Consider the following 14,712-nt stretch of genomic DNA (forward strand, 5'->3'; position numbering starts at 1 on the left):
AATAGTCTGCCGAACTACGAAACTTTCAATCTCAATCACGGTTCGTGGTTGTTCCAAATTCTCAATTTTTCCGCTACCTTTTAAAAATTCGCTTGAATACCTTTAGCAAATATAACTTATCTCATAAATGCTTCTTGGTTCATCCAACATTGGCATTTGCTAAACTTAGCATACAACCAACGTTCTTTCAATCTTTGCTTCACCGACTTAATATGTTTTACATGCTCTGCTCTGGCTCAGAGTATACCAGAATATCATCAACGAAAACGATAACAATCTATCATGGCATTCCTGGAATACTTCATCCATCAACTCATAAAACAGCATGAGTATCCGTATAGCATCACCAAAGTTCATAAAGACCATAACGAGTCCAGAAAACAATCTTAGGAACAACGTCACTCATAATCTTCAATTGGTAATAACCAGACCTCAAATCAATCTTTGAAAGTACACAAACACCTCTGAGCTGATCAAATAAACATCAGTACACCACAATGGATAACAGTTCTCAATTGTTACCCGATTCCATTATCTATAATCAATGAATAGTCTTTAAAGTCCATTTTCTTTCTCATCAACGAACTGGGGTTCCTCAAAAGTGTTGTACTAGGTTGAATGAAACTTTTGTCAACCAATTCTTTCAACTAAATTTCCAATTCTCTTAACTCATCATGAACTAATCTCTAACATAAAATTTATACCTAGAAACAAATCAATAGTGAATTCCACATCTCTGCCTGAAGGCAATCCAGGTAAACTCTCAGGGAAGACATCAAGAAAGTCTAACCCCTTTACATTTTCCAAACTACTAGGAGCAACATTATGTAGTACCGCATAAGCTAAGTAGCCTTGTAACCTTTTGATAACAATCTTTTTGCTCTCTCAGCAATGTTAACGGCCTGACTCAATCCACTTTGCATGCCCACCAGAGTAACCTTTGATCAATCAAATCGATGGAAAGTAACTAATTTCCCGTAGCAATCCATCTTGTCATGATTTAACGCAATTAACTATGCCTAAAATCACTTTCAGTTCCTCGATGTCCCACCAAATAAACTTGTGAACACGGAAAATTCCTGAAACGAAAGAGACAAGAACAAACGCGCACAAACAAATATTTGTATTTGATGATTTTGGGTTACAATCTCTCTCAAATTTATCCTCTGATTCGATCTCCGTAAGGTGTTGATTGGTGGGTGTTTCGTTGATCCAAGGGCCGTCGAGGCTTGATCTTGGATGAACAGTTGGAAGTTTCTTCAAAAGGCCGTGGGCTTGATCTTTGAAGGTGGATTTGAGCGGATCTTCAAGGGCTTTTGGGCTTCATCTTGAAGAAACAGTGATGAACAGATCTTCAAGGGCTTTTGGGCTTAATCTTGAAGAACGGTTGGATGTGTGGATTTGTCGATGTTTGTTGATCCAAAGGGCCGTTGGGGCTTGATCTTGGAAGAACGATGAACGAAGAACACTTTCTTCAAGGGCCGTCGGGGCTTGATCTTGAAAGTGGATGATTGTTGATCCAAAGGGCCGTTGGGGCTTGATCTTGGATGAACGGATGAACGAACGATGGTGCTTTCTTCAAGGGCCGTCGGGGCTTGATCTTGAATTGGTGGATGGTTGATCCAAGGGCCGTTGGGGCTTGATCTTGGAAGAACGATGAACGAAGAACGAAGAACACTTTCTTCAAGGGCCGTCGGGGCTTGATCTTGAATTGGTGGATGATTGTTGATCCAAGGGCCGTCGAGGCTTGATCTTGGAAGAACGATGAACGAAGAACGAAGAACAGTTTCTTGATTCTTCGGGAACCTGGATGCTTGAGAGCTTCGGAGTTTCAGAGCTTCAGAGCTTCAAGGTGTAATATGAATTGGTTCCCCTCAAATGAATGAAATGGGCTTGTATTTATAGAATTTTCCAAAGCCTAATTTTGAATATAATATCCCAGATGAAATAAGTCGTTTCTGCCAGGTGTTGACACGTGTCCTATTTGATGACTTTTCCAACTCATTTCAATTTTCGTTGAGTCACACGTTACGTGTAAAATTTATGTAATACATGAACGTTGACACTTTGATTTATCGGTCAACATTTATTTACCGAAATTTCGATGTCTACAAATGCCCCCACTTCAAGGCGCGTCGTATACATGTGTTTGTCACGTGTAGGAGATGCGTTTTGAAGTCCCCTACTGTAGATGTCGATCCAAGGGCCGTCGAGGCTTGATCTTGAATTGGGCTGGAGATTTCTTCAAGGGCCGTTGAGGCTTGATCTTGAATTGGGCTTGAGATTTCTTCAAGGGCCGTTGAGGCTTGTTCTTGAACTTTGTTTGAAATTTCTTCAAGGGCCGTCGAGGCTTGATCTTGAAGGTTGAAATTGGACCACAAGGAGCTTCATGTGGTAGATGATCTTTGGCTTTGGTAGTGGGTGAATCGGCACGTATTTTGTTGCGCTTGTTGACTTTCCACAGCTTTGATCTTGAACTGGGTTGGAGGATTTTCTGGATTCCTCCAATTGTTGATTTTCCACAGCTTATTCTTGAACTAGGTTTTGATTCAAGGGTGGTAGACACTTGATCTTGAATCGGACTTGTGATTTCCTCAAGGGCCGTCGAGGCTTGATCTTGAATTTGGTTGGAAACTTCTTCAAGGGCCGTTGAGGCTTGATTCTTGAAGGTTGACTCGAACATATGGCAAGCAGGCACGAGGTGAAGGTGACGACTTGTTGCTTTGCTCAATCTTTCTAATTCACACCTGAGCAGTTTGGTCAACGGTATGATCTTCAAGATTGATGGGCTTTTCTTCCAGTTGGTGACTTGATCTTTAAGGATTCGATTCAAGGGTGGTGAATCGGCACGTGCAGCCCACAACGCCTAGTAAGTCGACCCAAGAATTTGAGGGTCAAAACAAGTTCACTGTCCTCAGGCAGATGCGACATTTTCTCGAGTTCTTCATCTCGGACTCTTTCTGCTGAGTTGACTGTGCATGCTGCATTCTTCTCTGCTTGTTTCTTCAGGCAGATGTGGCAGCTTCTCGAGTTCCTCAGTTCGGACTCCTTCTGCTGAGTTGACTGTGCAGACTGCATTCTTCTCTGCTTGTTCCTTCTGCACCTTGTCTCCACATGCTGCAAGGTATCATTTTCACTTGCCTTATCTGTTCTCCAGGCAGATGTGGCAGCTTTTTTGGAAGTACAACGGCAGTGGGAGACGAGTACTCGAGAGCAGTGCTAGGTAGGCAATCAGGGAAGGGTTCCAAGCAGTCGGTTCCTTACCCGAGTTTGAGTGGAAGTTCCGGCATATTGTTTTCTTTATCCTTGTCTTTGTAGGTAGGAGCAAGGACAAAGGAAACGACAGGGAGAACGCATGATATGAGATACTCTTGCTTTCTACCCTGGTGATATGAGATACTTTTGCTTTGGAGTCATTGGCTCGCAGAGGTACCCCAAGGAATAAGGAACACTGGGTGACTCGAGAGGCTTCGTTGGGAAGGCATTCTCAGAGATGAAGAAAGGTTCTGTATGTCTGCCTTGCTATGGAGGGTGAAGATGGACAGTTATAGGAAGTTCTTTGATACTTGTAGAGGTACTATTCTTTCACTCGTGTCGGCAACCAATGCGTGATTGAACAGTAAACTTCACGTGCTTTCTCCTTCACCGAAAATCTTCGACAAATTGCCCGTGATTTGCGCAAAGTTGAGTGTGCATATGACAGGTGATGACGCGGCTGAAAAAGACTGGCGCCTCTTCGATATCTGGGATTGGCGCTTCGACAAATTGCCCGTGATTTCCGCAAAGCTGAGTTTGCGTGTGACGGGTGCCAACGCGTCTGGAAAAGCAAGATGCTTCTCCGATTTATGAGCTTGCCTCTTCGATTTTTGAATGGCCTCTTCGAATTCTGAGCTCGCCTCTTCGATCTCTGAAATCCCGTCGAGTGCTGATTTTTATAGAGGCATGCAGTTCGTTTCAAAGCACACTTGAATTTTCGCTTGTGAAAACTCTCTTCTTGCACTTCTAAGATCTTGATTTGTCCGATCTCTTATTTCTTCAACACTTTGAAAATGTCTGGACCCTCCGACCGTCGTTTTGACTTGAATCTTGGTGAAGAGGCAGTCCCGCCTTCTCCAGACAACATATGGCGTCCATCCTTCATATCCCCCACTGGTCCTCTTACCGTTGGGGATTCGGTGATGAAGAATGATATGACCGCTGCGGTGGTGGCCCGGAACCTTGTCACTCCCAAAGATAACAGACTACTTTCCAGGCGGTCTGATGAGTTGGCTGTTAAGGAGTCTCTGGCCCTTAGTGTGCAGTGTGCGGGTTCTGTGTCCAACATGGCCCAACGCCTATTTGCTCGAACCCGTCAAGTTGAATCGTTGGCGGCTGAAGTGATGAGTCTCAAACAGGAGATTAGGGGGCTCAAGCATGAGAATAAACAGCTGCACAAGCTTGCACACAACTATGCCACCAACATGAAAAGGAAAATTGACCAGATGCAGGAATCTGATGGTCAGATTTTACTTGATCATCGGAGGTTTGTGGGTTTGTTCCAGCAGCATTTACCTTCGTCTTCTGGGGCTGTACCGACTGCTGAGGCTTCAAACAGCCAACCTCCGACGCTTTCTCTTCCTGGAGCTCTGCCGAGTTGTGAGGCGCCACCTGATCGTCCTTGAATATCCCCTCTTGTAAATTTGATTTGATTTGATTTGATTTGATTTTTTTTTATTTTTTTAATTTATGTATAATGCAAATTTATGTAAAATTTTCAGAAAAATAAATAAAATGGACCTTCTATTTCTCTCTATGCATTTGTTTATTTTTATTTTTTTTTTGTTTTTTTTTTCTTTTTCTTTTGGTGCTGGATGCACCAAGTTCCATCACTTTTTTTTATTATTATTATTATTATTTTTTTTTTTTTTCGCACATGGTGCCCATGCACCACCAGAAACTTTTGATCTGCCATGGGGCTGTACCCCATCTTTGATCCACCATTCCTCTTTTTTCACGTGGTGCCAGATGCACCACTTTGCTTTGCTCCACCATCCTATTTTTTAATATATCTTTCTTGTATAAATGTTGATGATGGGTAGAGAAATTTGCAGGCAGCGGAGCAAGGAGGACGGAGAGATGGTGCTTCGAGACCGGCTAGTCGTTTGACAGCGGTCTTTGAAGTTGGTGGCAGCTGTGAGGCGAGGGACGGAGGAGGGTGCAAGAGAAGAGCGGTGCAGCCTTGATGTCGGAGACTTTGCCGTCGCCGTTGCTGCTTGGAACTGATGGGGAGAAGGGGAGAGCTGCAGAGATGGTTATGAAGAGTCCTGCTCGCGACTACCGCAGCTGACGACGGTTGCCGGTCGTGGCAGAGCTGGAGTTGTAGGCAGCAGAGGCAGAGCAAGGAAGAATGACAGGGCAGCTGTGACGGACAGAGACACCATGGCAGGACCTCGAGGAGTTTTAAGATACTGGTGCAGGTACTGGCGAGGTGATTTTGACGAGAAAAGCATGAAGAGGGCGTCGAGCACCATGGGCCTGCAATCCTTAAGGTTGATCTCGTAGTCCTTGAGCTCTTGTTCAGGCATGACGGGATCCGCTGCGGTCTTTTTTATCGGCAATAAAGTTCTTTGCCTCATAAAACAGCCCAGAACGCGATAGAAGAGTTACGAACAAAGCACAATGTGCAACTGTAGGTGTCTTGATGCAGTTGAAGTAAAACTTCCCTTCCTCGACCATGCGTGCTGCAACGCAAGCATGAAGGACAGCAGCATAGGTGATTTCATCGATCTGTGTACTCGTTTCCTTCTCCATTTGGCAGAATAAATCTACTCCGATCTTTCCTTGTCCGTGTAAGCTGTACCCAGTTATCATCACTGTCCACGAAACAAGATCTCTGTACTTCGACCTGGCAAAAACTTTTGCAGCTGATTTGATAAATCCCGACTTGACATACATGTCCATAAGAGCATTCAGAACGGTGAGATTCATTCGAATACCATGTCGCAGCAAGAATCCATGAGTCTCTTTGCCATGTTTACCTGCAGACATTCTTGCGCATGCTGGGAGAACACTAGAGACCGAGAGCGGATCAGGTTTCACCCCGTCTCCAACCATCTGCCTAAACAGCTTAAGACCCTCATTGAAGCATCCCCTCTTCACATTGGCATGAATCATTTATGTCCAAGAAATGACATCTTTCTCCGGTATTTGGTTGAAAACTGCCCAAGCTTCGTCGACACAGCCACAGTCCATGTATATTTTCAAGATGGTATTGCTCACCAACACATCATACTCCAATCCACGTTCCTTGGCAACCCTGTGGACTTTTGTTCCATCAATCAACGATCTCAACATGCCACAGGCACCAGCCGCCGTCGCCACAGCCACAGAATCTATCTGTGCTCCGGACTCCACCATTCTCTCAAACACATGAACCGCCTTGCCGGGTTTACCTTCCGCAATGTACAGCCTGGCCAGCATTGTCCATGAAACAGAGTCCGTAACCAGGGACTTGTCAAACAGCCCTTTCGCGGAGTCCGCGCTGTCGAGGCGACCGTACAACTCAATGAGAGCAGCAACCACGTACCGGTCACCAGAGCAGCCGAGCTTGTGAGCGTGGGCATGGAGTTGCTTGCCGAGGGAGAGATCAGCCGAAAGGCGAGAGGCAGACAAGACGTGAGGAAGAGTGTGTCTGTCGGGGCGAACGCCGCGGATGAGCATTTGGTGGTAAGTGGCGAAGGCGTGGTGGAAGTCGGCATTGGCGATATGGGTCTGGATAAATCTGTTCCATGCGAAGGTATCTGAGTGGGGCATTTTGTCGAACACCTTGTGGGTGACGGCCACCTTCGTGGTGGGTTTAGCATTTCGGGAGTGCTTGTAGTGGGCTGTGTTGATTGGGTTCTCGGTGACGATCAAGCGCTGGATTTGGGCGGATGGAAGGGCTTCCATTTCAGTTCAGTCGCACCCAATTCAGCATTGCCCGTACGGATTTGAGCGCAGTTATCGAGGAGGAGTTTCCTTAAGAATAGAACCAATCACCGACTCCTCAAACCCATCCGGATATGCGATTTTCATGAGGTGCAAACAAGAACCCTCTGCCATAAGTGGCATGATCACCCAAAGGTTTCTTTCAACGACAAATGAACAAAACGCCCTCACGACATTAGGATGATCTATTAATCTCATCGTCTGCGCCTCCCTCCGGATATCCTCGAAATTGCTATTGCACCGATCGAGATCCAAGCACTTGACGGCGACGACTTCATTGAAAGGGAGATAGATCGCTCTGTAAACCGTTGCGCTGGCGCCATATCCGACCTCTTCCAGAAGCTTGTAGTCGTTCGGATTCGCCGAGTGAAGCCTCGAATTGCTACCCATCCTCCCCATCTGTTCGAGGACTTGTGCTTCAGATATGTCGTTTTGAGGCTACGGGCTCTGCGTTTGGGCTGTGTGCCAGTTTGGGCTTAGTGTTGCTTTGGAGAGATCTGGGTTTGGTTGAAGAGGTACGGTGAAGCCATGGGCAAGGGAGATGATGAATTGGGCTTGGAGGCTGACACTTGGGCCTGGATGGCCTCCTTTTGAGAGGCTTGCTGCTGATGGATATACATATATATATTTGTATGTATATGTATGTAAAAGAAATCTTTTTTTTTTTTTTTTTTTTCTTTTTTTTTTTTTCAAAGAAATTGTAATAGCATCAAAATTTTTAATAAAATCTTTATTCCTTATTTTGGTGTGACTGAACTCAATTTTTTTTTTGAATATTCAAGCTGCCTACGTATCCCTTCAAAGAAAAGACCAAGTTGTAACGTAGTTCAAATACATAGATTTTTTTTTTTTGTATTGTCTTTTGGTGTCGTTTGCAGTTTCAACTCGTGCAGACAAGGAGTGTTGGTGTCGTTTGCAGTTTCAACTCGTGCAGACAAGGAGCATTTGGTGCCGTGTTGCAGTTTCAGCTCGTGCAGGCAAGGGGCGTTGGTGTTGCCTTTTATTCTTGTGCAGACCAAGAGCGTTGTGCCATGCAATTTAGGCTCGTGCAGGCAAGGAGCCTTGGTTCGTGCAGTTTAGGCTCGTGCGAACAAGGAGCTTTGGTTCGTGCAGTTTAGGCTCGTGCGAACAAGGAGCATTGATGTTGCCTTTTATGCTCGTGCAGACCAGGAGCGTTTGGTTCATGCAGTTTAGGCTCGTGCGAACAAGGAGCATTTGTGCCATGCAGTTTAGGCTCATGCAGGCAAGGAGCTTTGTGCCATGCAGTTTAGGCTCGTGCAGGCAAGGAGCGTTGTGCCATGCAGTTTAGGCTCGTGCAGGCGCGGAGCTTTGTGCCATGCAGTTTAGACTCGTGCAGGCAAGGAGAATTGGTGAATTTGTCAAGCAATTTTGGAAAGGCGTTTCTCACAATCTTCATAGCAAGGAGCCTTGACCGCGTGATTGAAGAAGTCTTCGGGTAAGAAGTCGCGCATCGTGATGGCAACAGACGATCTTTGTGTCGTAATTTCATCATCTTCAACACGTTCACGTTGCTTTGAAGGTTGACAAGAGCTGCTTTGCCCCCTTTCCGATTGGCGGACTTGTGGATGAGACGTATGCTTCTTGTGCAATTTCTTAGGAGTGACTTGAGTCCATCCTTCAACTTTGCTTGTCTTGGAGGGTGCCCCCAGCGGTTGGGGTGAAAACTTTGAGTCAGAAGAGCCAGAAGTGAAGGTGGTATAGTTTGACTTCACCACATCGTCAAGATCTAGCTCGATGATTCCTTTCTGAGCCAGCTTCATGATGAGATCTTTCAGCACGAAACATTTTTCTGTCGGATGACTGATGAAGCGGTGGAATTTACAGTATCTTGGACTGTCGGTACGATTCATCTCTTCCGGCCGTCTGCACTCAGGCAAACTGATCACCTTCTTGTCCAACAGGTCATCTAGCATGGCAACCACATCAGAGTCGGGGAATGGATAAGTCTTCTCCTCAAGCTCCTTCAAAGTGCGTCTACGCATCTCTTGATTACGAAAGCCTTCGGCTTGAATCGCCTTGCCTCGTGTAGGGATTTTGACGGGAGATGTGTTGACCGTCATCGTTTCCTTGGTAGGTTTCCATGCAGCCTTTTCCACTTTTATCCCAAGAACTTTGTCGTTCTTGTAGTCGGCGATCGGTTCTTTCTTCCCATGATGGGCGATGCTCAACTCCATGTCATGGGCGCGAGTAGCCAATTCCTCGAAGGTCCGTGGTTTAATGCCTTGAAGGATGTATTGCAAACCCCATTGCATGCCTTGGATGCACATCTCGATTGAAGAAATCTCGAAGAGTCTGTCCTTACAGTCGAGGCTTAGATTACGCCATCGGTTGATGTAGTCCATGACTGGTTCTTCCTTCCATTGCTTCGTGCTCGTTAGCTCTAGCATGCTCACAGTGCGGCGGGTACTATAGAAGCGGTTGAGGAATTCCTGCTCTAACTGCTCCCAGTTGTTGATGGACTCAGGCTCTAGGTCTGTGTACCACTCAAAGGCGTTTCCTTTCAGCGAGCGCACAAACTGCTTGGCGAGGTAATCCCCTTCGGTTCCTGCGTTGTTGCAAGTTTCAACGAAGTGGGCAACGTGCTGTTTCGGGTTTCCCTTTCCATCAAATTGCATGAACTTTGGTGGTTGATAACCCCTCGGCATCCTTAAGGCGTCGATCTTCTTTGAATACGGCTTTGAGTACAACCCGGAGGTATTTGAGCTCCCTTCGTACTGTGCCTTGATGGTGTTGGTGATCATTTCTTGCAGCTGCTGGATAGAAAGAGATCCCATGAGTGCCGCTGCTTGGTCTGGCTCGGGCTTCGCATCGTTTTTCTCCACCTGAGGCTCATCTTCTGGGTTAGGGTTCTCGTCGTCCTGTGGCTCCAGTCGGCTGACGAGTGCAGCGATTTGCAAGTCTTTTTCTTCCACAGTTCGGGTTAGCCTTGCGATTGCTTCATTCATCTGAGCCAGTTGTTCTTCAACGGAGGTAACGCCGATAGTCATGACTTGTGCGACCAATAGACGTGACTTTCCTTTAGACATCCAGGATGCTGATGAAGAACGTCGTTGACTGCTTTGGGATGTCATCTTATGTGCCTCAACATCATGCTTCGGTGCCCCCAGCGAGGTCAGGTTGATGACAGACTCACACCTTGGATGCCCCCCTTGCTCTTTTAGCGGCACCAATTTTGAAGTGGCATGTTGAGGAGCGGTTGTGGCACCAATGGATTGTCCGTTTGCGGCAGAAGTGCTTAGGATCCTTCCCTCAGTGGTTGCAAGAATGGCTTGTCCCTTGCTTGATGCCATTGACTTTGAGGTGTGCTTGGATTCCTTGAACGGAGAAAGAGATGAGAGGTAGAGATTGTCCCACTGGGCGTGCCAATTTGTGAACACGGAAAATTCCTGAAACGAAAGAGACAAGAACAAACGCGCACAAACAAATATTTGTATTTGATGATTTTGGGTTACAATCTCTCTCAAATTTATCCTCTGATTCGATCTCCGTAAGGTGTTGATTGGTGGGTGTTTCGTTGATCCAAGGGCCGTCGAGGCTTGATCTTGGATGAACAGTTGGAAGTTTCTTCAAAAGGCCGTGGGCTTGATCTTTGAAGGTGGATTTGAGCGGATCTTCAAGGGCTTTTGGGCTTGATCTTGAAGAAACAGTGATGAACAGATCTTCAAGGGCTTTTGGGCTTAATCTTGAAGAACGGTTGGATGTGTGGATTTGTCGATGTTTGTTGATCCAAAGGGCCGTTGGGGCTTGATCTTGGAAGAACGATGAACGAAGAACACTTTCTTCAAGGGCCGTCGGGGCTTGATCTTGAAAGTGGATGATTGTTGATCCAAAGGGCCGTTGGGGCTTGATCTTGGATGAACGGATGAACGAACGATGGTGCTTTCTTCAAGGGCCGTCGGGGCTTGATCTTGAATTGGTGGATGGTTGATCCAAGGGCCGTTGGGGCTTGATCTTGGAAGAACGATGAACGAAGAACGAAGAACACTTTCTTCAAGGGCCGTCGGGGCTTGATCTTGAATTGGTGGATGATTGTTGATCCAAGGGCCGTCGAGGCTTGATCTTGGAAGAACGATGAACGAAGAACGAAGAACAGTTTCTTGATTCTTCGGGAACCTGGATGCTTGAGAGCTTCGGAGTTTCAGAGCTTCAGAGCTTCAAGGTGTAATATGAATTGGTTCCCCTCAAATGAATGAAATGGGCTTGTATTTATAGAATTTTCCAAAGCCTAATTTTGAATATAATATCCCAGATGAAATAAGTCGTTTCTGCCAGGTGTTGACACGTGTCCTATTTGATGACTTTTCCAACTCATTTCAATTTTCGTTGAGTCACACGTTACGTGTAAAATTTATGTAATACATGAACGTTGACACTTTGATTTATCGGTCAACATTTATTTACCGAAATTTCGATGTCTACAAAACTCACTAGCATAACTTTATCTTTCACCATTACTAAACACCTTGAATAACACCAAACTCATGTAAGTAACCTACCTGTTTACTTGCTTAACAGATCCAACGAATAAGTTATAAATATTACGGTCTGCAGCCCGCAATACAGATAACTCACTGTTGTCTCGATAAGTAAGTAACAATTTCTGAAGGTGTAATACTATCACCTTGTTCTTCATTAGAAATACACATATATGCCTCGATTATGCTCAAACATTACTTTCTTTGGTATCATCGTCCATAATAAGAAATATATCAGCCGGAGTCAACTAGAATGACCTGGACGGCTGATTCTCTAGCTCAACCATCTATGCTAGCACATTAGTCGGAGTCACTTATAGTGACCTATACGACTTACTCATCTTTTTCCAAGTAATATGTATGCCGGAGAAATAATTCTTTTCTTTAACAAGTCCTTAAACAATTCTAAATCGGTTGTTTCCTCCGGTGACAACAAATAATACTCCTGTTTCCACCAGGATACAAGTTCATAACCCAAAACCAGGTAGTCGTCTCGACCCACCTGTTGAGAAGAAGATTCCTTTGATTTTGCATAATCCAAAACGTCTTTTCAAATGATTAAGTCATCACTCTGATCCATCAGGTTCATCATTTCCATAAAGTGATTCAAATTCAACTTATAACCCTTTTTAAATGTCCCTTTAGATAATAAACTGAATCACCATAGTAATAGTTTCCCCTACACTGCTATATCAGGGAGACTAGGTTCATCTGAACTACGTGGCTTGCTACGAGGAGGTATAGTTCTGACAGAATTCACTCGGAAATTCTCAAGATGTCCAGGATTGCAAACTAAGCTCTGATACCAACTGACACACCCCGTCCCGAAGGAGGGCATGATGGCCGTCACGTGGGAGTGACGTAACCATTTGCACAGTTCGGAAGCTTTAAATTTACAACTCCTAAGATGATACACCCGAAGGTGAGTCCTAATTTTGTCCATTCTGTCAGAACACCGTTGGATTCCTCGTAGTCACCACACCTCAGCAATCTTGAACCTGGAGGGGCGCAAAACCAAATTGAGTGGGTCAGTAAAACAAATCTTTTCCAAATCCAAACATTTCTCAAAACGTTGTAACCCCTCTCCGTAAAACTTGTATACTTTCCCATAAATGTAAAATATAAATATATATATATATATATATATATATATATATATATTCTCAAAACTTCAAATCACTATCTCAATATTTTTCATTACAAATATGCCATGCCAATTTCAACAGTTTAGTATGAATGCATTAACATAAATCAGGTGGAAGAAAATAAACAACCGGAGACCCTACAATGGTCCTGTACGGCTGAATTTAGAGCTCAAATCTCATCTAACCGGAGTCACCAACTGTGACCTGTACGGCCATGCCGGAGTCACCTAGTATGACCTGTACGGCACTACACTGCACATAAGTCGGAACCACCTAATGTAGTCTGTACGACTTAATGGTTAATATTACGCTCTAGTGCTTCTCTCATCAATCATCTGTGCACATAATCTAAGGTCACCTACCAGTCGGAACCCCTCTAATGGTCTATACAACTGGCATGTCGGAACCACCTCTAGTGGTCTGTACGACTAGCATCTACTTGGATCCAAGGTGAGCGTGCGATGCGGTGCATAATAATAAGCACTAATACCAAGGTGCAGGTTATGAGCTCAATATATCTCAACATCATCATAGCAGTAAAAATACTCACCTGATACTCACCTGTGCGTCCACAGCACCAATTCATACATATGCATCATATCTCAATTCATACTTTTCATATCATTTCATGCATGGCAATTCGATTCACATTTCTATATACTTTTTATATCATTTCTATGCATGGCATTTCAAATCACATTTTTCATATGAATCTACGCATGGCATTTGAAAACATACTTTTCATATAATTTTATACATTGCATTTAAAGTATACTTTCATTCAATTTCAATTTCTGGGAAAACGTCAAGTATATATATATATATACGGAAAACAAAACTGCCCACTCACCTGAAGTTCGTCCAACAACTCCCTAGCACCACACATCAAGGCGTCATGACGATCGCCGCCTAGAACAGTAATCAAATCCAACCTCAGAATTCATATCGATAGAATATATAACTTATATAAAATACGTCACTACGTAGATCGATCCGGAAGATCTGCCACTCAGATTTTAAATCCATAACTTCCAGAGGTCCAAAATATATCTCTAGGACAACATCCTAAAATTTCATCATCATCCAACGGTCGGATCTCCGTCAATTAACAAAACTAAGTGACGGTTTACATTCTATTTTATGAACTTACAACTCCAATTCCGGAAGATCCGTAAATCGGATTCCCAATCCGTAAGTTCCTATAATCCTCAAATATTACGTATTATAACGTATCAAAGTTTGGTGACGATCCAACGGTCGGAACGTCAATTCACATTTTCACCTATATGCGAAAACTATAAAACCTTATTTAAAGCACCTCACCAACAATTTGTAATAACTTTCTCATACGGTGCTCAATTTGGGTATATGAATATACCACAGTGATCTACTCGACGTCATGGACGTCGTCATATTTTTAAAATAATTTTTTGATGTGGAACGCGCCCCCACGCGCCAGGGCAAGCATGGGGACACGCGCCCCCACGCGCATCATCTTCCTCAGCCAGTCGCCGGACTGGTTTTTTCCCGGTGGCCGGTTTCCGGCCAAACTTCAAATGCCCTATTCTCCTTCGTTGTTCACCCATTTTCTTCGTATAATATATCAAATTGAAGCCCCAAACATGTAGAATCACAATACACTACTTTAAGGCTCTAAAAACAACTAAATCTCACCGGAAAAATTCAAGCAAAACCGGCCAACGTCGAACTCGATGATCCCGACGTCCAAAACTTCCAAACGAACGTCCCCGAGCTTCCTTAGGACCTCACTAAGCTCACTATAAGCTTAGAATTCCCTGAAACACAACATTTCACGTGTGCATGAACAGTACTAAAAAACTGGGGTTCGGGTTCAGGGGTTTTTCGAAGGTTCTACGTCCTAAAACTAACACCAATCAACTCAGAACTTCAAGAGGGTGAAGATTCTTACCTTATTTGCTTCGATCCACGAAGTTTTGGGTGGTTTTGGTTGCCGTCCGTACGATGTGGGTGAGAGAGAGGAAGAATCGTGAGGGAGGAGAGAGAGAGTGATACGGGGAGAGGGAGAGAGAGAACAGGGAGTTTTAGGTGTGGGTGGTCCACTCAATCCCCACCATCCATTTCAT

General features: G+C 44.5%; 1 protein-coding gene and 1 long non-coding RNA gene across 2 annotated transcripts; both read right to left on the bottom strand.

Annotated features, from left to right (window-relative positions):
• Positions 1–6,153: 6,153 nt before the first annotated feature.
• On the bottom strand, positions 6,154–6,927 carry LOC139193416 (pentatricopeptide repeat-containing protein At5g27110-like). The gene has a single exon (XM_070816425.1). It carries the CDS (start codon positions 6,925–6,927, stop codon positions 6,154–6,156), a length of 774 nt encoding a protein of 257 aa, XP_070672526.1.
• Positions 6,928–11,480: 4,553 nt separating this feature from the next.
• Positions 11,481–14,712, bottom strand: LOC114819822 (uncharacterized). Its single transcript, XR_011578445.1, has 4 exons — positions 14,538–14,712; positions 14,282–14,403; positions 13,458–13,516; positions 11,481–12,460 (listed from the first exon to the last, which is right to left on the bottom strand). It is a non-coding gene; the product is annotated as an uncharacterized lncRNA (long non-coding RNA).

Source organism: Malus domestica, chromosome 17 (genome assembly GCF_042453785.1).
Source record: "Malus domestica chromosome 17, GDT2T_hap1".
Taxonomy (NCBI): domain Eukaryota; kingdom Viridiplantae; phylum Streptophyta; class Magnoliopsida; order Rosales; family Rosaceae; genus Malus; species Malus domestica.